The sequence below is a fragment of the Vanellus vanellus genome, assembly GCF_965231255.1.
Source record: "Vanellus vanellus genome assembly, chromosome: 3".
Lineage (NCBI taxonomy): Eukaryota > Metazoa > Chordata > Aves > Charadriiformes > Charadriidae > Vanellus > Vanellus vanellus.
Window position 1 is genome coordinate 35,317,410 of NC_138907.1, and position 24,492 is coordinate 35,341,901.

Below are 24,492 nucleotides of genomic sequence, written 5' to 3' on the forward strand. Positions count from 1 at the left end.
TACTAGGATGCCGGACTTGAAAACTTAGAGTCTGAACAAACTGACAAGTGGTACTGATCTCAGATAGTGGGAGTATTGTGAGGTACACAGGGGAGTGTGTCTCAGCACCTGCTGGGAGGTTATACAGGCCAGGAGATTCCCACCCACATATACATTTTGATGATTGTTTTTTAATTCCTTTGTATTGGTGGTTTTTTTCCTCCTCACAAGGGAGGAAAAGCACGTTTCTCATAACCTATGCACCCCTGGCATAGCCAAGATCTACATAAATCGGTACATATTTCTGCCACCCACACTAGCACACACCAAATCCCACTTTCTGCACAAGGTAGCTAACTGCCGAGATACACTGTTAAGTCACACAATGGGAAAGCAGCGATCCTCTGTTTCTGAGGTCTTCCTGTTGTCTGTAGAAAGGACGCATTAGTAACATGGAGATCATATACAACTGCCTTGCATGCTCTTAAGAGAATGAACCTGAGTTAGTACAATTTTGGAGAATGCAACGTTATAAAATGGGAAACATTAGTAAGCATGTAAATTATCATATTCATCTACTTATCCTATTTCATAACAGTAATTTGGTTTTATTTCTTAAGGCCAGCAATCCTTTAGTGAATGGCTTCAACAGATTAACTAGAAAAAGGAGTTATTCCTAAATAGGAATTACTAGCACATTTTATAAACATTTTCAAAACATTGTCTGTAATATTTCTAATTCACCTATACAGCACGTGAAATAGGGTTTCCACAGTCGCATTATATTTTTGTCCCTTTGGTCACTTCGACTACTTAGCTTCCTCACTTTATGAACGACGCAAAGGAAAGGAACACCTGGGAACCAATAAGTGTGAAAGTGAATTTCAAAGAAACACCGACTCTGAAAAGGATGAGTTTTCATTCATCTCAGTTTAGTGTACTTTAACACAGGCAGATGTAAGTATTCCTGTATCATAAGATGACAGAAAAATAATCTATTTATTTTATCCCGGCTGTATTGAATAGACACTGTTTTCACATGCTGTCATGCTGCTGCACACCTTTTCATTTCTGAATGTTATATTTTTTCCACTACTTGGAAAAAAATTCTCTTCAGTAGTAAACAGCGTGAGTGATTAATGTATGAACTATGAAGATGCTTGCAAAACTTCTCTTTAGATTAAAGCAAGTACAGGCTAAATTTCAAGGCTTTTTTTCACTATGGTTTAGTAAAGAGATGATTTAGATGTCTAGCACAGAAATGTGCTAGACTGTGATAGATAAAAGATCAAGAAAGACTTTTTTGTGAATATTACCAATTACTGTGTGCTAACAAGCTCTTAAAAACCTTCCTAGGAACAGCTGAACTTTTTATAACTCAGAGGCAAGGATCATCACAGCTATAGCTGTAACAAACTTTTTGATATATTGAGCCCAAACTCATCTCTTTGGATTCTCCAACTGCACCGGTTATAAAACATTTAGTCTAAAATGCATGGGATGCATTTAGTGTAAAAGATAGTTCAGGTAACCATATTAACTGTTTTTAATGAATGAGGGTGATTTGGCAAAGTTGCACATGGTGGTAGCGAAAATAGATCCTAGAATTGCAGCAAGTCCTTGAGTTTGTTTATAAATATGACCATTATGATCCTTACCATTAGGAGGATTTTAATCTACAATAATCATAACACTTTGAGAAGGCTCCTGGATAACCAGTAGTGGCAACTAATGCAATATATGTGCGAAAAAGCAAGCCTGAGTGTATGTGCTCAAGCTCCTTTGAGCAGGAGAGGAAACCAATCTGTCCATCCAGATAGATATGGGAGCACAGAACAGATAATACAACACATCACAGAAATAGGCAATAAGATGAGATAGTAAAAACCCATCAACATACATCATCTGATCATGGTACAGTGTCATCTCCCGGCCTCTATTAGCTCTTGCTGCATCAGTGCAAGTCCCAGACACTTTATCCTGTTTATAATTGCTGATGAGCAGTAATAAGGCCTCCATGCCTCAGCTCCTGTCCGTTCCACTTCAGCGCCCGCCTATTAGGTTATAACTTTTATTTACAGCCTTGCTTGATGCGCTGTTCTATTAGTACAGCTGGAAACTGAGCAGGGAGGGGGGAAGGAAAGAAGCGCGTCCCTAATGGGCACTATTATTGCCAGGGCTGGCTGATTTATTATGCTGCTCAAAGGCTGTTCTATCATCACCTTCCTGTCGGTGAGAGAGCTCCAAGAAGGTTGGATTTCTAACACAATGCCCTCCAGAAGTCAAACACTAAAGAACACCTTAAAAGTCCCTTGGAACACCAATGAAAAAAATACCTCAAAGAAGTCTTAATATTATAAACCCCATTCAATAATCTTTTGTATTTTTTTTTTTGCTCAGGAGATTAACACTTTAGAACAATTAAAAAAAATAAAACCTAATTAGTGGTGCACCAGGTCTTTTTGTCCTTACTCAACACAAAGATTGATAAAAAAATGATCCTAGAAGAGCAAGGATTTTTGGTTTTGGCTCTGGCTGAAAATTTATATACTTCTATTTCCACAACCTGCCCTTTCTATAACTCCTAAAATGCTGTCCTCTCTCTTGATTGTACAGGTTCAGCCTCAAAGTGTTTAGATTTCTGGCACTGCTACAATCAAGCACACGCCTTAGTATAAGAACATCAATAAACCCGAAAATTCGAAAAGGACCATACACCTGCTTAACTGCTTTGCTCAAGCAGTGAAATAATTATTTGCATCTTGTAGACTCAAATTTTAAACTAGAGAAAGCATAGAGCAATGAGACTGATACCGTAATCTTGTACAATATAAATGCTACCACACCCATCTAGGACAGATATCTTCATAAGATGTGAGCTATCTGCACATACAACTATAAAAAAATATTAAAGATGCACGTTTCTCATGAACTGCTACTGAGAAATAAAGTACTTTAAAACTCACTGACTTTATGGATATAATGTGTGAATTGATTGTATCATTACTTCATTTTATCTGCCTGTTTCTACTACCTTCTCTATCACACAATTAAAAATTAACTGAGCGCACTCACAGTTCCACCAATTTTTTCCAGGTTTCTTTAAGCTGCCTGAAAATGTTTTAAAATCTGTCTGTTTAGAATTGCGTATTAAATCATCTTTAAGTTGCAGAGCAGAAAAAGAAGAGTAATATGCCACTTCATACTGCACTCACATGACACGAGCACCCAATATAAACGGGATCTGGATGCCCTACTGACTAGAGTAAGCCTCAAAGTAGCTGCCATCAATCATAACATCACCTAACCATTAAGAAACAAATCAAAATACGTAAGAAGCTACACGCCAGGCCACACAGTCCCATCCTTTTTCCTACAAAATCTTCAGACCACTGGCTTTCAAAAACCTTTGAGGCATCATCCAAACTAATGATTGCAAGGCTTTATTCATTCTTTTCATTATAATCCTTGTCCTATGGGCACACTTTGGAATAGAAATACTTTTTACCACAGCGATGATTCTGGTGAAGAAGAGGAGGAAAAAACCCACTATTCGGTGTCATAATACAATTCTTTATCTGAACAACTCCTCCAGCATGCAAGTTGACAAGCGCACGAGGTAAAACCTTTTTTTTTTGTAAGAGAACTTTTCCTGTGCCTTGGCAGATTTATTGTTTTGATCTTTCTTCAATGGTTACATTAATGCTAATAAAATATGAAAGGTTTATGTCTTCCTTAATATCCTCCTGATGGGAACCTGCATACAACATAAGTAGGTCAAATTTCTAATTTTCTGTCTCAAATGCTGATACATGGCAGCCTTCAGGGAAAAACTATGCTTGAAGGGGAGGAAAAAATACACAGATGAATTCCACCACAACACTCTTCCTTCAAAGCTCTTCAGAGCAGAAGAAATGCAGAATACTTACAGAAGAGAAGCTTATACGCAATGTGTAGTATTGACAAATACTGCTTGTATCAGTTAAATAGCTTCCCAGGAAGGGAGACTAAGCTGAAGCAAACATAGTGTGAAATATTCACCTACATAGTCTGCTGCTTTTGCCTGGAGATGCCACACCGTTTCTGGGTAATATTTTGTAGCCGATGTTTTCTTGTCAATTCCTGTATTTATCTGGATTCCCTAATGCAGACTTTGAAAACGTGGTAATTTATTTTAAAAAAGAAAGCTTGTTCAAAATTCAAGCTCTGGAGAAGAAAACTGTAACTCCTGGTAACAGGTTTATTAGCGTAAGGGACTACAAACAAAATATGCAGATCACTGAACAAATAATGTAAAAAACATTGGGGAAAACTGAGGTAATATAAAATCATTAGGTTTAGTTGACTGGAGATGAAACTTGTGGCATCAAATTAAGAAGATCTCCTTATTTTCTTGCTAAACACACCAAACGATTAACATACAAGCATGTAGGGACCAAACATTAGCATAAACCAAAAATAAGAGAACTACTGAGCAAACTTAGCCAACCATTTAACGAATATTTTTCAACATCTCTAGTAGCTTCGTCTGCTTTATTCTAAGGAGCTTTTACTGTTGCCATTTGACACTTCAGACGGCAGACTTACTTGCCTTTTTGCTAATCACAAACACCCTTTTTAAAATACTCATTTGTACGCTCAGTTTTTGGTATCTATAGCATCATAGAAAGCTTTTGATTTACCCTGCAATGAAAACCAGAGTTAAACATTACAACAGCTAACGTATAAAGAAAATACAATTTAGTAACACCATGAACAAAGCAGATTATTTTGCAAGGGATACAGTGGCAAACATTCCGTCGTGTTTAGGTATACCTCCATGGCTACATAGAAAAGAAAATCCAGCCTTCCTATTCTGGAGAAGTTGGATCCAGTACCTTCCAGTGCCAAACTCTGAAAGTTCTTTGGCAAGCAATACTCACAGCATTGTCACAGATTATATCATGCATTACTTGAGAGGTCTGCAGCTGCACCAAGCGCAAGGTAACGTAGCTTCTCTTGAACCTTCCTTCGCTGCAGACCAAGCCAACTCGCATCATCACACATTCACTGCAAGCTAACAACGTGCATAGCCAGAATAACATATGTTCAGCTGAACATACAGTAACTTGAAACACTTTTTGGAAGAATGACTTCAGAGGAAATTTAGCTTGAACTCCTGAAAGAATAAGAGCCCTTAATCAAACAGGAATACCTTCCCTTTCTGCACACTCAATACAGCTCAATTGGTATATAAATGCAAAGACAGGCAAAAATTATTTTGGAAACACAGACTGCTAGAACATTACCACTACCTAGATGCCTGCCACTGCCTCTCCACAGGAGGTTATGGTTTCCAACAGTGGTGCTGGTGGAAAGGATCATAGGAGCTCTCCTTAATCCACGCAAAACTGAAGTGTGAAAAAGATCTGAGCCAGTGCAGGTAACTTGACTGCCTGCATGAATGAGCGCTCACACAATTCTTTGTGACAAACCTGCCCGTAGAAGCTGCAGCTTCAGCCTGGCAATGACCTACCATGTCACTACTAACACTAACTCTGTGAGAGATTATCCATCTATATCCTCCATGTAGAAATAAAGTCATCAAAAGGACACAAAGCAGCTAAAATTTAGTCTCAATGCAAACATCAGCTGTATATATTGCACCTTCGATCCGGGAAAGTGAAGTCAATATAGTCCAAACAGTTTTCTACTTAATACTTTGCATTTAAAGGGGGAATTTCCAGAACACAATCACAATCAAACCGATTACTCCAGTGTGTCTTACATTTACAACGATTAACTGAAAACATGGTATATTTATAGAATTACGTTTAAGAGGACTCTGACATGAACTATCTGCCATATAAATCCTTTCACATATACATTTCTGACAGTAAAGCAACAATATTTATTTTCATTTGGCATTTGCCAGATATAGTTATTACCCTTGACTATTAAAATATAACCATACAGCTACATATCATGCAAAATCTAATTCCTTGACCCCCCCAAAACACATACCTGAGTCACAAGATCTTTTGGTTGGTGTGGTTAATGAGGCATGAGCTGTATCTGTGCATGGCCCACCTGGAAACAGAGAAGATCACGTCTCAAAACACGACCTATATTTAACATTTACAACCTCAACAAGATTATACTTAGGAATATAAAATGCTGTGGAGGACTTGTCTTTGGAAAGCACACACGGAAGTAGTCCGCTATTCTCAGTATTTATTTCCCAGTCAAATCCAAATATGTCTTGCGCTGAAAAAACAGATGAGAAGTTGGGACAAAAAGACAAGTTATGTTAGACTTTATAAATATTTCAAGAGGCAGTTTTAGGAAAATACATACTGTAATTGCAATTTTTCCAGCACCGACAAAGGTACCACTTATGTCGGAACAAATCTAGAAATGTACCTAACCTACAAGTCATGCACGGGATGAAGTGATCGATTCCCTGACGTCAACAGAAACCTTGTCACTGACTCCAGTGAGATAAAGACTTTGCCTTTTATCTTGTTCTCATTATGTTTTCAAAGTGTGGGACAAGCATATGCTAACAAACTCTTTTCGTGCTTAAGGTTTTTTTGTTGAACTCTGGACTCTTGCCCACTCATCTGGTATCTGCCTGGTAGTAAATTGCTTTCTGGCTTTTTTCTTAACATGCATCATTGCTGAAAAGTTCTCCAGAGATCTTGTTAAAATAGCAACCAATTGAGTGTACTCAATGACTTGCAGTAAAAATCAATCAATCAATCAAACCCCCATATAGTGAAGCCAAGACAAATTGACAGTAGCATTACCAGTGGTAATAATATATCATAGCTTTGATAATTGGATATTATAAATTGGATGATGCTAGAGAGCCTGAAATTAAGTTTGATCTAGTAGAGTTTGGCTATCAAAATACCAATAATCGAGTTTGCACTGGACTGCTGGTAATATAGTAGTACTATGCTGGCAATACAACAGAGCTTAGTATGACAGGATAACCTTTAACGTAAGTCTTCACGCCCTGAAAAATACTTTTTCCCCGTATTTCTTTTTTGCATTCTTTGCATATCTGGAAAGCAGCACTGGGGCTTTGGCAATGTTTTTCTCTTTTCAAATATTTTCAAGTCTGGCCTGGTAGTAAACTGTTTCTTTTTGCTTCTCTTTGCGATTCTCCCCCTTCAAGTTTTTCTTTCATTTCTATTTTTCAGTAAATATCAGGTCTTGGGTAACTTTGTCTACCCTGTAAAACTCATAGCATTGAAACACAACAAGAAAAAGAAAAGAAACTTCTGCAACTGGAAGGGAAAGATGCGAGGAAATTATTTTGGTGCATTTGATTTCAATGGAACGCGCTTGGGAGCAAAGACCTCACAAGTTTTTACGCTTTCAGTTTTCCAGAGGAGGACTGATAAACCCGAGTTTTCTGTTCTCCCCAAAAGTCCCTCCGGCAACATACACCATTTCACAACCATGCAATAGGTAATCTTTCAAGGGGTGGTTACAAAGGCCGAGGAGGCAGTGCTCGGCCTGCAGGCAAACACCAAGGCATTCCTTAGGGCCTGCCCTGAGGTTAAGTGAAGTGAACGGGACACGGGGAAGCTACGGAACACAACCTACAAAATGGCTGTGGGTGACAGGCAACAGCCTAAGCAGCTGGCAGAAGTTACAGGCAGCGCTGTGAGGGATGGCTGGAGTTTGCAGGCTGGTAAGGAGGGAGCTGGTGAGAAATGGCTGAACTCCACAGGTAAGCGGAGGGAGTGGTGGGGACCTCTCTGCAGAGACAAGTCTGCACGTGAGAAGAAGCCAAGCTTGCTTTTGCAGGGAGGAGGACTGGACGCCTTCCCTGGCCAACAGGGAAGAATCCCAGATGGACGGATCAAGCATCCTGGTATTACCATGTTGGTGCCCGCTCCAGGCCTGACAGCACTGGCAAGCAACAACTGCTTTGCAACAGCCAGAAATGGTCAAGTGAGCTCAAATCATTTTTTACGACATAACCTTTTCTAGGCTAGAATATTAAAAAAATGAAAAGATCATCTTGATCTGTTACTATTGTAAAAGGCTCAAAAAATGCCTAGTGTAGGGTTTGGTGCATTTCAGAAGAAAATCAATACTGCAACAGAACCCTTACCAAATTTTCCACTGCAACTTTTGGATATTCAAAAATATCACACAGCAGGTCCATTAATTCAGACTCAACTTCCAAAGACCAAGTATATAGTATTTGGTTTCAATATAGAATTTGGGTAAATAATACATACAACAGGATGTGGAATATATCAAAATGTATACAACAGGGTATGGAATTTCAGTGAACACATTTTAGACCACAGCTGCCTCTTAAGATGCACCAGCTCTTCTTTAACTAATTTTAGTTATATTCTTCCAGTTTTCACTGAATAGACATTGACAGGCATCATCACAGTGGACTATCAAATAAGGCTAATCCTTGCAATTATTGTACAGTAAATATTTACACTAGTTTATACTTTCAGCATCCAACTAAATATAAGATCTTTATTTCTCACTCTCTAAAGTACAGTAAGTTGGTATGTATTATGCACTTCCCTGTGTCAAGAATTTTTCTTTTATTTAGTCTTCCCTCATTAGGTATTACTTTCATATAGCTTTGATTTGTATAGCATAGTACCAGAGTTTCAACAAAGAATATCCTGGGATTTGCATGCACGTACACCATTGCCTAATAACCAGCGAAGGCAGCATGTCCTTTGCAGCACTTCCTTCTGCTGCTGTTTTTGTTCCCCCATTAAAAATGCCATGCATAATTCAATACTATGTAGTATGGACTTGACCGTGCAATTCTACGTGAAAGTCATTATGTTGAATCTTTTGGTATATATAGTGGCTAATACAGGCATCTTTGTATTATTTGAAATGGGGCAGTATATTTTCCACAGCTTTGATAAAAATTCTGCATGAAAGAAAAGGGAAGTCAGATCTAAAGGGCAGGTGTCAAGAGGACGGGGCCAGACTCTTCTCAGTGGTGCCCAGCGACTGGACAAGGGGCAAAAGGCATAAACTGGAACACAAGAAATTCCATCTTAACATGAGGAAAAATTTCTTTACTTTGAGGGTGACAGAGCACTGGAACAGGCTGCCCAGAGAGGTTGTGGAGTCTCCTCTGGAGATGCTCAAAACCCACCTGGACATGATCCTGTGCAAACTGCTGTAGGTGAACCTGCTCTGGCAGAGGGGTTGGACTAGACGATCCCTAGAGATCCCTTCCAGCCCTACCATTCTGTGGTTCTGTGATATATCTGTACCTTCAATACCCCCAAAATAAGTGTTTCAAGGGAATTTAACTGTGATACAGAAAATACTTCAGTGTACAGTGAAAGGCCACATGTCTGGCTTCTAACAAAACCCACAGGGCTGCAGACTGCTTTTTTTTTTTTCCTCAGCACAAACAAGAGATTAAAATTGAAGAGTAAAGATATCTTTCTACTCTATATCCAATTAACAGATTAAACAATAGCTTCTGCTCCTATTTTTTTTCACTGTATGGTTTCCAGCATTTGCAACTCCTCTTCCAAACAAAAGCAGCTACTGCCCAGCAATAATGTAATCCCAAGACAAGATGATTAAAAATGCAAAAATACTAAAAGCTACCAAAGAAATGAGGAGACTTGTGAGAATCACTGAGTTTGCAAATTCAAACACAGAATTAATAAAGGACAAAACAAGGTCCTGTAACTCCTACATTACCATAATTAAAATAAAATGTCTTGTTAACGTAGCTGCTATGTTTTTGGCTTCTGATATCCCTAGCTTTCTGTAACTTGCTGTTGCCTGTATTCTAAATATATCAATTTGGAAAAACAGGTTCAAAACCAGTTACTCTGCTCAGTCTCTAAAGTAGTGAAATTTTATGTATTACTTATATTTCTCTATATATGTTAATATCGTTATTATTTACTATTATAGACCACCATGATTTCTGTGTATTTAAATTGACCTTTAGAACGCCTTTCTGCATTGTCCACCTCCCTTCCTGAAAGACAGTAACAATTGCCAAGTACCACCTGTCCTGCAGGACGTACCCTGAGTCAGGGTAACTTCTTGTTTCCCCTTCCTGAAATCTTTGTAAAGTGAAGTGACTCCACTCGGTCAGAACTTCCTGTGCAGGAAAACGTGAAATACCAGGGTAACCCCCCTCTTTTTGCTGTTCGAGGAAGTACTAAGTTTGAACCCAGAGTACATGTGTCAGGTGTACTTGAACAGCACTTGGAAGCACTTACTGAGCAGAGGAAGAGATGCAGTAAAGCCAAGGCTGTACAAAAGCACAAAGCCCAAGATTACAATAATACACTGAAACAATTACAGAGCACACAGTACCTGCAAGCCAGATAATGCACAAACATGAAAATTAAGTGAAGGAGCCTGAAGCTCAGTAACACTTGATCAGACTGACATAAGCATGCCTGAATGCTGCTTTGAGGTTTTGGTACGGCGACGGTTCCTTCCCAGAAAAAGCACACCAACTCCCCGCACGCATCGGGCTGGAAGACAGTAATAGGAAAGAGCTGAATTTCCTTGGACAGCCATGTTGTAGCCAGGACAGGGAGAATTTCATGGCTATTTGCAATACAGGAAAGACCCCACCTTTGGAAACCTGTCCAAACCAGTAATCTACTTGTGCATTTCCTGAATTGGTACAGACATAATCTAATTAATCTACACAATTGAGTTTGAAAACAGTCATCGATTACAAACACCCATACATAAACAAATCGGGAACATAAATCTCTAAATTTAGTCTGGACAGACAGAATACACTCTCTTTAAGGAAAAAAAAAAAAAAGCAAAGAAACTTTACAGCACTTAACTGCTTGTTTGCTGCAGAATGTGGAAGCTGCATGATAATCTAAGTTATGTCATTACTAAACAGATGAGAGGATTATATCACATACAAACACATACTTTTTAAATCCTAGTTTTACAAATCTGCCATTATTTACTTTTGTGGATTTTTATCTACATGCAGCTTTTGGAGACGGAAGTACAACTGGACTGCTGTGCTGCTGCTGACGGCTGGTAAATTTAACAACTATAATGAGGTAAACAGAAACCAGATTCAGATTGCACTTTTTTCCCCTGCTATTGTCTCACAGTCACCTGCTTTTCCTCAGTTTCCTTATTTGTGAAATAGACATGATACTCTCCTACTTCACAGCTGTAAATTGAAGTGTAAAAATGTGCTTTTGAAACCGGCAGTTAAATTATATTTTTATAAATAATTTTTATGTAACCTTGATAGCTATGCAGCTCTAACCCACATTTTTCTTAAGTGACTGTGTTTCTGTTTCATGTTCCATGGGGTCCTTTCACTTTAATAAATGGGACCCTGGGATACGCTGTCTACTCTGCAGTGTGAAGCGACTATAAATCAGAGGGAACAATTAACAGTGGTACTGTTCTGCTGGTCTTCATTATGTTTCAAAATTATCATGCCACAGACATGGAAAGAAGTGTTCATTTCATAAATCTGTGTGCCAGATCTTTGCTTAAGACGTTAGAAGAACCAGAAATGTTCTTTAAATGAAACTGGGACTGTAGGGATAAGATTGAAACTTACAGAAAGATCCTCACGCCATGAAATGATGTTGAAAGCAACACTTCTACTAGAAACTGATTTCTTCAAATTTCTAACTGCCTGTATGTTCTGTACTGGCACCTAGTACTAGCAGCATTTCTCAAAAGACAACTCAAATAGCCCACAACTCAATCTGGTTTTACACTTGAAAGCATTCTTGCCAATTCCCAGAGAAAAACTGTTTGCACCAATACCAAAAAAAACCTATGTATTTTGTGATGAATATTCAAGAAAATCCAGGTTTGATTACAATCCAAATGAAAAACCGAATTACTGTTAATTTTAACATTAAAAACAGTACCTAAAGGCTATTTGTATATAGCATCTGATGAAAACAAGGTTAAAAAAAAAATCCCTTAAGATGTGAAGCACTTCTTCCTATTATCTAACTTAATAAAAGAAAGAGCCTGAGAAAACAGCTATTTCCTATTCTGTGGCATAGAAATCCAAAGATGACTGTAATATCAAAAACCAGCCAGGTGCATACTCTGTATTAGAGCTGTGACCCCTCTTGCTCTGACACAAGACACAAAATTAAGTACAAGAAGAAAGAACACATGACAGTCTTGTGAATTGGAAATTTAGAATTATTCATCATCACCATCACCTAGCTGCAGGTTTCTCAGTTATGCTTGGGTCCAAGTTTAATTGCAATATTAAATCATGTGGGTCAAGTAGGCCAGTTTTGTAGCTCAGCATAATTTTAACAGTCACTCCTCCTTTTGGATCAGAGAAAAACCTACAAATTGGTATCAGAACAAATCAGGTTACCAACAAAGAAAATTATTTTCTATAACCATGCATGACAAGCAAGACAAAAATAGGCAGCCAGCTCGGTCTGTTTATACATCTAATACTTTATAGAAGTGGGGATGCACATAACTTGCAGTCAGAGATGAGCCTGGAAACAAAGATCCCCACAGCCAGAATTAGTTAAAAAAAAGACAGAATGTACAAAACTGATTCCTACTGCAATGAGTGACTGAATTCTCAAAGCCAGGGCATTTAGAAAATTATACAATGGATAGCGTCCAAGAGCAGCTGCCATTTTAAAAATCACTGTCGTTATTTAAAAAGCACAAAAGGATATCACAATAATAATTCAAAATATGAAGTATTTTCAGAGCATGCATAGGAAAGCTGTCATCTCTGACTCTGCTGACAAAGCCAGACAAAATGCAAAAACTGTGAAGCCATTCTAAATTGGTAGAAACCTTTTGCATAGCGTCAGAGAGGAGGCTATTCAACAATAAAAGAAAGAAAGAAAGAATGCACTTGTTTATTCATTTTTCATGAGGTTATGTTGAAAAAAGTGATCTAAGATTTTTTTTATTATTCCAAGAACAGAAAAAAAACACATTACTTTTCTAGTACTGTAGCCTATGTAGCTTTTTACATAGTCACGCTTCAGCAAAACATGAAATTCAGAGTATAAACATTCAATAGGTGCAGTATTAAAAAAAAAAAAAAACCACCACAACAAAACACCACAACCTCTCACCTTTCTGTGTTAGATCTTTTAGAGAAGTCTGGTGCATCTCTGTCTCAGATGTAGTGCACTTTATGTACATAAAGTAACTTCACCAAAATAACTTCATAATTGGGGTATTTCAGTGTTTGCAGCACATGCAAATATTTAATAAAATAAACAATGTTTTAAAGCATTCTTCCACCTTGTCTTGTAAATTTAAGTGTTTGAGATAAACTAAGTATGTTTTTAAACACTTAGCTTGACATGTAACAGTTCAAATTCTGGAGGGTAAACAGTAACTAGCCAAAATGTACAGGCATTCAGACCAGAAAATTCATATTTTCATCTAAATTTCATCTAAAATTCAGCACACGCAGAGGTAAGGTGTAGTCAGTGATCATCACCTTCTTTCTGGGCTGACATCTCCAGGGTATTTTTTGACATCTACAGCAATATTTCAGATCTTTGTGTATCTTCTTATAAAGTCTTCAAAGTAGAAATGTAGAGCATTTAACTATTCTAGAAACATCAGATATTCCTTTTCTCCTTTTTCAATTGTGGTTCTTACTAATTCAAGGAGGCCAGGAAGAGTTAAGCACATAATTAAAATAAAATCATGTCAACCGAAGCCGAGGACTACTAAAATATCAACTCTGATCCAGCTGCCAGAGTCAGAGTTGTTCACACTGACATTTCTCCTGTCACATAACAACACAGTTTTAAACCTGCACAGTGTCAGCTTTAGGTCCACTCATATAGTGACAGAAAAATAATACAACAGCCCCAAAGAAAGCAACAAAGGCCTGAAACTAAGCAAAATTATTTCAAGTACAGCGTGACCTTTTCTTTACCAAAATACATAGAACCTTCCTTAATAAGCTAATTTTTTTCAAGAGTGCTGGTGGCTGCAGGTAGGGAGAGAGAGAAGTGAGGGCCATTGTCAAATCCCTTTTCTCCTGTCTGTTAAAAATAAACAAAGACCCTGCCCACCCAATAAAAAAAGGAAATCTTTGACAGAGCAACCAGCTCATATGGTGACTGACACCGAAATAACTACCATTTAAGACCTCCTAAATGAAGACAGTAGATGGAAGGGAAAAATGAGAATAGATGAAAACTATATAAGAACCTGAACAGAGAAACTTGTCTGTACATAAAACAGCAGAAGAACAAAAGTTAGACTGATTCAACCATCTGTTAAGAAACAGATCAGTAAAATCCATACTTAGACTTAGTAAAGCTATACCAATATCAATATATACCTTGTCTGCAAAAATTTATTTCAGAAAACATATTGCAACTGATGAGACCTGAAGGTTCTGTACAGAAAAAGGCAACAAGAAACATGTGCGCGAGGAAAAAAAAACCAAAATTCTTAGAAGGCTTCCCCCCTTTAAAAAAAAATATGCTGTTGCGATTTGAAATCAGTTATAAGTATTACTTCATAAAAACAAAACAAATGTGAAGGAGGAAAGAAGTCCTGAAGTTTGCACTACTGTCTCTGGGCATACATCTTTTAATACATTTTTGTTGACTGTAACTGTAAGGCTGAGAACTACCTTTCATCTACTAGTGGGAGAGATATTAATCAGCAAAGCAGCCACTGGGGTAGGCAATTGTTCAGAACTGAGGGTGGCAGGAGATGGCAAGTCACTATAACCTGGCTGTGTATATAAGACACTCAGGAATGCAAACGCAACTCTCCCAGAAAATCAAAACAGTAACAAAAAAAGGCAGAAATACTTGCATATTGCCAAACCGAAATCCTGCAAAATCCAGTCCAAGGAACTTTTCTCCTATACCATTCATTCTGTGTTAAAAAAGGAAATAGCTACTTAAAAACAAGTACAAAAAAAAACCCCTCTCACTTTCTCTGACACAGAATATGAATCTTACCACATGAGATTTTTATGGTTCTCTTCAGTTGTCTTAACATGAATGGAATTTGTTAACTGCCTAAATGACTTGCTGCAATTCTGTCCAATCTGTTTACCCTATGGACTCGAGTACTATGGCAAATGCCTTGATGTGAGACTCTTCTCAAAAGTTTGAAAGGGAAGAGAGGGGAGTGGAATGCCCCATGAGGATCCTTCCCAAGTGCTCCAATCTTTCCACTCTTTGATAGGGATTACCATAATGATCTCATACATTGATTTCTAGTGAATTACCACAATTCTATTCAGACCAGCACATAGCTGTACATCATCACACAGCACTGCAAAATATCAATCTTTGAAGAACACAGCTGTAATAAGAGCAGTGCATGCTTTATCGAACTTGCTGCAAAATAAATAAATAGTGCACAGAAAAAATACAACCTCAAATTAAAATCAAAAAGACATTTAAAGTTTGGGCATTCTTCATTATGGGAAAGAATCTTCCATGCTGAGGCCCTTATCCATCAGAAAAGCTCCATCTGCGTATAATTATTTATGACAAATGATACTAAGCTTCATTAAAGAGGTAGTGGGGATGTGAGAGAAGACAGAGAGAGCTCAAGCTGTAAATAAATTTCTCCACTGTATTTCACTTAAAATCACCCCAGCAGGAAGTCATAAAGAATTGTTTTTAAACGTAATATTTTCAAATGCTCTGCAGGCTGTGCTGCCTAATATCCATCACCTTCAGTATATGTTCACAAGCTTTCAGCAATTCAGGATGAAGGATACAATTTAATTTCCTTCCCTCTTTCCCATCCCTGTAACCACCTTCCCACTTACCCCCAAGTCCTTCTCAGCCACAACAGAAACACTTTTGTTGTAACACAATTTAATTCCTAACTGAACACATTTTCAGAAAACACAGTGAGCACTGGAGAAGCACCCTGTAACACCAAAGAGTAGGTCCTGGCTAATAGGACAGCAGAGGTGCTGAAGCCCTCTACCCTGTAGAAGAGCAAAGGTGTTGCTGAAGCATAACATTTTGCTGAATTCTCTAGGAGGGTTGTTTTAAGGCCTTGTTTTTACAGCAGACTTCAGGTTTCCCCTGAAGAATCGCTGGACAGAAGGAAGAGATGATGGGTGGTCAGCAGCAACTGTGTATGCGAAGCACAGACAAGAGTTACACTCTTATTTCAAGAGCTGGCATCAGAATGTTACCCTGCTGTATTTCTGACAATATTCTCATATACAGATAGAATGCAATAATTCAATTTAAAAATTTTATTTTACTTAATAAACTACCACAATCCCAAAATGACACTTTGTGCGTTGTCTACAGCCAATCTGCAGAAGTAAAAATAATATATATGCAAAGTCTACATACCTGTAAACAGAATAAATACTTCAGCAACACAGCAAAACCATTTTATGCAAGCAGTTAACACAACTGAAAACAAGTGTAGCATAGCAAAGATTTTTAGTCCTAGTGCTTTGTAAGCCTTGCTATTTACAGCAGTTGCCTCAATGCTGAAGAGCCAGAGCAGCTCTAGCAGATTCCCTACTAAAAAACCCGCATGTTTTTCTTGTAACGTGCATGTCTATTTACCAGCCAAGAGGCATAAGCAAACTCAGCTCAAGAAGGATTCTCTCCATCAAGCATCTTCCAAAAGAAAGCTAGTTGGAGGGAAATGAAAACTACAAGTATCACTATTGAGCTTAAATTGTAGAGTTCAGATTTTAAAACTCCATATATTAGACACAGATTATATAGATAGGTTTAGAATAACTTAAAAGATTACTTTATCTCACTGTGTTTGCTATCTTAAACAGCTTACCTTCAGGGAGAATTTTTGCCTTGCAGAGTCCAATGAAGAAGAAAGATGGGTCATGAAAGAAGGGATGGACTACCACATGAAACTTAAGTTTTATGCAAGTAACCTAGCAGTGGTCTATACAAACACACATTAGTTAGTGCTATTTGCAACTGCAATTATTAAAAACCAAAAGCTTTTAAAGTGAAAATTTACAAGACATAGGTGTTTATCCTAGAACACATATATTAATTTACCAGTAACGCAAGAAAAAGTTTCTCGAAATAAGAGTGCCTCAAAATTGTAATTAAATTGTATACGGCAGTTCAAACAGCTGTAAAGTTAGTCAGAAACTCCTGCAACATCAATGTCTATTTTGTGAATAACTTCTAACCTTTCCCTTTGCCCCAAAAGACAGGTCATTTATTTCCAAAGGGAGTCAGTGAAACAGAAGCCGGAGAACAAAACAAAATGTTTACGCCTCCTTTGCTGTCAGTTAGGACTTGTGCACTTACATTCCTCTTTGCTCGGTGAAGTTACATTCAGTTCTGTCAAAAGTTGCTGGTTGGAGTTAGCGGCCTGCATGGTTAGAGAGGTATTGCTGTTGTCACTGTTCGTTTCTCCAGAGAACAAATCTGACTGGCTGTTGCTTGTGCTGGGAGTAGAGTCATCGTCTGGCTGCTTCTTCTGGAAATCTATCAAAACCAAGATTTCATACGTCATCCCACTTGCTAATGTCATGCAAAAAACCTAAGCATAACAAAAAGAACCCCAGAACACTGCCAGAGGGTATCATCATTCTGATCATTTTTGCGTCTCATACAACAGAAAGTGAGAGTAGCCTTCAAGTTTTTATTTCAGATGTAAAGTATCTTAAAAGTTATTTGTTGTTGAAGAACAGCAAACAATTTCAGAACTACAGAAAGTTTCCACAGCTGTTCAAGAGCATCCAAAGCTTACCACTGTGCATATCAGTACACAGCACATAGCATCATTTTAAAAATAGTTCACACAAAGCACAAAGCCATAAAGGAGCAAATCTTGGATGAGGGAAGAACTAAGTCACACAATACAAATATAAGGCAATGTTACACTTCTCTATAAACAATACTTCTCACTGCTGTTTTATGAAATCCCACCTGTAACAGTTTTGACGAAGCTAGTGTAGGCAGCTATGGTTCCAGGTTAGCATGGAGGAGCTGGTGAGCGATTTGCACCACTTGTTTGATGGGGGTTTGGTGCGTGTGTGTGTGGGGTGTCTGTGTGTGGTGGTCGTGGGGTTTTTTTCCCCCCTCTCTTTCCTTCACTTACTCCAGCATTGGTATTAAAAGTTGCTCATTGATCTATGACCATAGAGTTAGATATGGGAAGCAAATCACTACAATACATTAAAGCTATGGACAAATGATCTGGCTTCCAAGTTTTCCTTTTGTTTTCTTTTTGGTCGGCAAGTGCCAAGCCATGCTAAGTCTCCAGACTTCCCCCATAGTCCAAATTCCACGTTTTGATAGATGCAGTCCTCAGGCTTACCTTGCCTCCAAAACCGGACTCAGTTTGAGGGGAAATACCCTTTTCCTTTTTACATGCAAATCCTCCCTCAGGGACTTTCCCAAACCCACAGTCCTGATACCTGATTAATTACAGCATTAGTCTCAGTTCCTACCAGCTACACTACTGGATTTCAGTCCAGCCCAGCTCTGCGACTGGATGCCCTCAGGGAACATCCCTCCCAGCCAAGCGGATTTTGGTTTGCTTAACATCCAGCTACTCTCACAATGCAAAGGCACCTCCTCCTTGTAAAGAGATAGCTGAAGACAAAGTGCACCACCTCTTGGTATCCCTAAACACATCTTTCTAAGAAAAGACATACAAAGCCAGAATTTATTCATTGCGCAAACACATACATAAATCAGTATCAGTTGCTCATTATTATGTCATGACAGAGAGGAATACAGAGCAGTCCATAAATATTTGCAGATGATGATGTCTTAGGTCCCCAACATGACTCACTGGAATTAGGAAGCACTACAGTCAAACAGTCCCTAAATGCTGATTTAGGATTTAAGTGATTTGCCAGAGAAATTAAGCTGTAACTTTTGCCGTGGAGGACTCAGCCAGGAAGCGGCAGACAGGAAATCATCCACCTCCACAACTCAGCTCTGAAAAATTGGTGGGATGCTTTTTGTCAGGGATGAATTACTGGACCAAGGAAGATGTCCTGCTCAGGCCTCACTAGTTATCAACAAAGTTTCACCCAAGTTGGGCTCCTGATATTATTAGTGTGTTTGTGCAATCAGGAAAGCTTCAAGCACTTGGGATTCTGCACCATCAAACAGCTGCAGCAATTAGAACTGGAGCCACCAGCCCAGCAGTTACCCAACTCTTCAGGCCTCTGCTGAGGCCACAGTCCTGACAGAAAGGGAGCCCACAGCTGGAGATGTTCTGGGAAAACACTGGCCTATAAATAGCCAGCACAGAAAAATAAATTAAAATCTCACATGTTGTCTGCAAATATAAGGTGGCTACAAAGACTGTAAGTGTTTTATGTGAGACTGTATCCAAGGCAGTGCACAGAAGCAAAGCTTTGTTGTGGACATGTATCTGAAATGGGAGCAACTCCATCTTCAAGGAGCAGAGCGAAAATAATGGTCATGGTCAATACTATACACCATGAGGAATCTGCATAATGCATTAAAAAAGAAAGTGTAGAGTTACAGAGCAGCAATAGATACTATGAAATACATTAAAATTCAGCAAGTTAAAAAATTCTCAGCCAGTGAACTATTTTTTTTGCTAGGTAGCTACAAATACTTTACTCGGGCTGCACTATCTCAGTGTCATCCACAAAAGGCATTTACAGAGAAATGTAAAACATTTTTACAAAACAACCTATATAATAAAAGTCCTGATAATCCTTTAATGACAGTACGGTAAGTACTAGTGCTACACTGTGACTCCCAAAGTTGCAAGTTTAAGAGTACATTGACCAAGGTGGTGTTTTGTTTTGTTTTGTTTTGTTTTTCCTGAAAAGCTATTCACTTTTGCAACCTATTGATAAATTCTCCAACTTCAGAGAGAGCATAAAAGGCTGTCAAAAAAGGTCATTCAGTGACAGCATTTCCCAACAAGCTTACTAGAGAAACAGTTCAGAGCTGTGACACAGCAGCAAAATCCCCCCTAGCAGTTAAACACTCTTTGCCTTCATGAATTCAGGACCTCATGTTCAGAACTAACTTTTACTCAGACTACAAATCAATTAACTTCCAAAAAAGGTCTTAGCCTACTCAGTTGCATGGAAACTGAGAACATCTCCACCCACCCCACCCCACACACACTTTTTCACTGCAGACAAGAGTACCTGAGGAAAGTGTGGAGGCAGTTGAACTCAAGCGCCAGAGATATACTAACCGCAACTGAAGTTGTACCACTTACACTACAGCAAATGATTAAGAATTGCCTTTGTAATGTGGTGTCAACAGCAATACAGGACCTATTCAGTAACATAGTTCACATAATAAATTTGACCTAAATTATCAACAGATTTCCAAAATATTGCTTTATGATTTGTGGTCCAGTATTTACCTGGTACAAATTCATATCTAATGACATACTGGAAGAGCTCTATTATATTTCTTCTGTGTATAGGTGACAGCATTTGGCTTCTGTTAACCAGGACTCTCATTAACACAAATAACTTGCAGATCACCTTGATCTCCCCCAAGCACAATAAAAGCTGGCAACAATTACAGGAGAGCTGTGTCTAAATAAATCCAGTTAAGCCTTAACCGCTTAACAAATAAAACAAAACAAAAATACACACACAAGACCCTGGCACGTTTTGAAGGGGACGCTTTATTCTGATTAAAATCAGAATGTAATTCTGTTGACAAAACAATGACCTCTCCTAATAGTCTCAACGAGGAAAAACAGAACAAGAGTTGGCAAGACATTAATCATCATTTCCATAAGTTTCTGTTTAACTAGAGATGCATACAAACCACTTTCATTTAAATTATTTTTTTCCCTTCATTTTTACTGGGACTTTCACTATGCTAGCAAAATCCATGCCAAAATGCACGACAACTGCCCAAAAATCCATCAAATCCATGTTCCCCTTTCCTAGTTAATGAAGTGCAACTTCAACTGTTTACAGAATATTCAACTGATACACAGGTTCAACTTGCTCCATTCTTTCTCCATTTTTCAGAAAATAAGTTTGGTTTTTCTTCTCAACACTGTTCCCTTTTCTCCACTGCCTTCAGGTTTTGTTGTTTGCTCTTTTTTGGGTTGGTTTTGTTTTGTTGGGTTTTTTGTTTGGTTGTTTTTTCTTTTGTGGTGGTGGTAGTCGTAGTGTTTTAAAAAAAAAACAAAACAAAACAAAACAAAACAAAACAGTGCAAGGTGTCCTGGTGTTAGTTACAAGGTGGAACCACCACCAAAATAAGATGTGAAAATCAGCCACTTCCTGCATGAGGGAATAATAGAAGGAAATATCTATCAACAAAATGCATGAAATACATCCAATAAACTATTACTGCATGGTAGAGAAGCTGCTAGGTGTAAGCAGCAACACTGCCAGTTTTCCAGCTCCAAAATTGTTTTCTTTGTTGAGTTTAAGGGTGGCACCCAGCATCACAACTAGCTAAGCAGGAGCAGAAAATCGCAGGGAGGGCTCTCATCCACTGGATGGTAATGGCAAGAGTGTTTGGGGTTTTTTTTTTTGGTTACTTAGGATTTCTTTGTAAACAAAACAATGACTATGTGCATATATAGACACGATACAAACATTTCATATTCTATATATACAATGAATTCAAATAGTTAGATTAAAAGAGGCAAGAAGCCAGATTGGTTTGCAGAAGACAAGTTCTTTTGCAAAGACAATCTTTTGTCCATTTGTATTCCTAAAATAACACTGATAATGAAAGCCATTATTTTTTCACCTTCCAAATGTAACCCATAAAACCAAAGGCGTCACATGAAATCACATCTTCTGCACAGGACCAAAACTCCTTCATACCGTTGTCCAGTTACTGTCACCAGATTCAGGTGAGCAACCAGAAAGAGCCCGTCTTCCCAATATGTTCATTTCACCCATTACCTCAAGATCAAACTAAGAAATATTTAGAACATCCAACCTCTTCCATCACCTAAAACACTCTGGATTCTGTGACACAAGAAATCAGTCAGTCCCAATTCCAGTATTCAGTTTACTTTAGCCATCAATATCCAACAAAAAACCTAGAGAAATATTGAGTCCTCAATTTTTGCTTAACTCTAGGGGGTCTGTAATGAAGCAGGGAACAACCCTTCAGCTTCCGGTAAATAACTTCTGTGATTATTTCAAATTTCAACTGATTGTAAAGGTAAGTATGAGCAATATCAGCATGTCATAAACCCTTTTATTCTGGAAAAGACAGGCATGTCAAAATATTACATGAAATGACTTAATACTGAGCCAGAGCTTTTTCTTACTTGCACTCAAGCTATGGTGTAAGAAATCATAAAATTTATGAAACTCTCCAAGAGTCTTAAACTTAAGCTGTCCTTTTGGCTTAATTTAAGGGTCAAGGTTACAAACACTTACTATTCACTGGTCTATAACAGATGTTTTCATTCATAAGAGATCTCTAACCAGCTCTGCACTGGGGGTCGACCCAACCCTGCCTTAGCACCCCGTGGCACTCCCTCTCCCACCGAGAGGAGCTCCGGCCACGCAGCGTAATGCCAGCCGGAGCGTGGATGCCTGCTCTGCACAGTGCACTGCAGCTGCGAACCAGGGACCCCAGCGATCCGGCGGGCTCAGCCTCCCATGTACTGGGACTACGGGTGTGTGCCACCATGCCCCGCAACCGTGAAGGGTCTTGAGAATAAGTCTTATGAGGAGCGGCTGAGGCACTTGGGGTTGTTTAGTCTGAAGAAAAGGAGGTTGAGGGGAGACCTTATTGCTCTCTACAACTACCTGAAAGGAGGTTGTAGACAGATGGATGTTGGTCTCTTCTCACAAGCTACAACCGATAGGACAAGAGGAAATGGCCTCAAGTGCACCAAGGGAGGTTTAGGTTAGACATTACGAAAAACTTCTACACTGAAAGGGTTATCAAAGACTGGAACAGGCCGCCCAGGGAAGGGGTTGAATCGCCATCCTTGGATGTATTTAAAAACTGTCTAGATATGGTACTCAGGGACGTGGTTTAGAAGTGGGCCCAGTAGAGTTAGATAACGGTCGGACTTGATGATCTTAAAGGTCTTTTCCAGCCATAACGATTCCACGATTCTATGAAATGGGTTCATTCAAATAAATTACAGATGTTGCATGAAGCATCAGAGCAAACAGCATGCTAAGAGGAGAAAATTAGAGTCTTTAAAGTAATTATTTTGGTTGATAGGTAATATTACAGCACTTCTTTATCCTCCAGTCCTACAGCTCCCATAACTTAGCAGTGTGAACTAGCAAAAAAGTTATTTGGAGAGCATTTGCTTCTTACACTCCATTAAATGTGCAATATGCACGTTTTTTATTATCAAAGCATCTTGTTATTTTATGCAAATAATCAAATCGCATCAAATGTCTACTAGTCAATTAGTATCCCAATGTACACAATAGACTTTTACCTGCATCGAGTATAACCAGAAAACAGTTCCACACTTAGAAGAAAATGCATTTTGAAAGTACTCTCTGGGAAGTAACACAAATATTATGACATTGAAAGTCCTACAGTGAAATGTTTACTTTAAGTTTTTGCATCATTTTACTTTTTTTCTTCACATGCCTGGAAAAACTGTTCATATGTGACCATGGAACAGTACTGCAAGTCCCAATTTACTTATTTATTGAGAACTCTTCACTGGACTTTTCTAGTTCATAGCTTACTGAAGGCACTTCAAGTGTCATTCACATATAACTACATTTTGCATAATAAATTAGTGTGAAATGGATAAAACCTTTCCTTTAAGTACATATCTGAATGCAATCTACAGCTCCAATAATATACTAGCAGTAAAATTCCACTTGGGAGGAGGAGATTTTTTTTTTCTTTTTAAATAACACAGACAGAAAGATGCACTACCCCACTTGCAGAAGAGACGCAGAGATCCTGCCCTAAGGGAAATGCACTGCAGAATTTGCACAAGCATTTGTATTAGGAGAAGACAATCAAAGTCATAAAACAGAATCAGAGACAAGTACTCTACAAAATTATATTTATAAATATATAAGCAATATATCTTTATATATGTGTATATGTTATATATTTCTTAATATATCCACAATAGTAATAGCAACAATAGGTCGATGAATTGAAAATTAAGACTGGAGAGTATGAAATAACTACTGCTGTATATTCTTGTATGAGCTATCAGGAGAGCTCATCACTTTCACAGTTAAGCATAAAGTACAGGGAGAATTAACAAACCAGGAAAAATATTAGAAAGATGATTTTCTATACAACTGAACTTTATTTAGAATTGTGAGCATACGTGGTACAGGAAAGCCATTCAGCTCTTGGGGGTTTTATTAATAAATACAACTTCTTTCTTTTTTTCAGTTTTTCTTCATATTTATGAAAAGCTGAAATGAGTTCTTTAAGCTCAGTTGTCATTCATGATTGCTATATTTTTTTAAATGGCCGCACATTATTAATAAGAGTTTCAAATAATATTGTGATTTGCATGTTCCATATACTGAGCTTTTCATATACATTTCATTTTCTTTTCAAACAAGCAGAAAAAAATACTAGAAAAAGGGCAAAATAAACC

The 24,492-nt window shown here is 38.2% G+C and overlaps 1 protein-coding gene across 2 annotated transcripts in view; it reads right to left on the reverse strand.

Moving 5' to 3' along the window:
* The window catches only part of ZFAND3 (zinc finger AN1-type containing 3), a 143,420-nt gene that overhangs the window by 33,225 nt on the left and 85,703 nt on the right, over window positions 1–24,492 (reverse strand). For both annotated transcript variants that reach the window (XM_082480879.1, XM_082480880.1), the window contains 2 exons: window positions 17,250–17,429; window positions 5,983–6,048 (listed from right to left, as the gene is read on the reverse strand). In XM_082480879.1, the coding sequence (XP_082337005.1) occupies window positions 5,983–6,048; window positions 17,250–17,429 (246 nt within the window). The remainder of the gene's footprint in view (window positions 1–5,982; window positions 6,049–17,249; window positions 17,430–24,492) is intronic.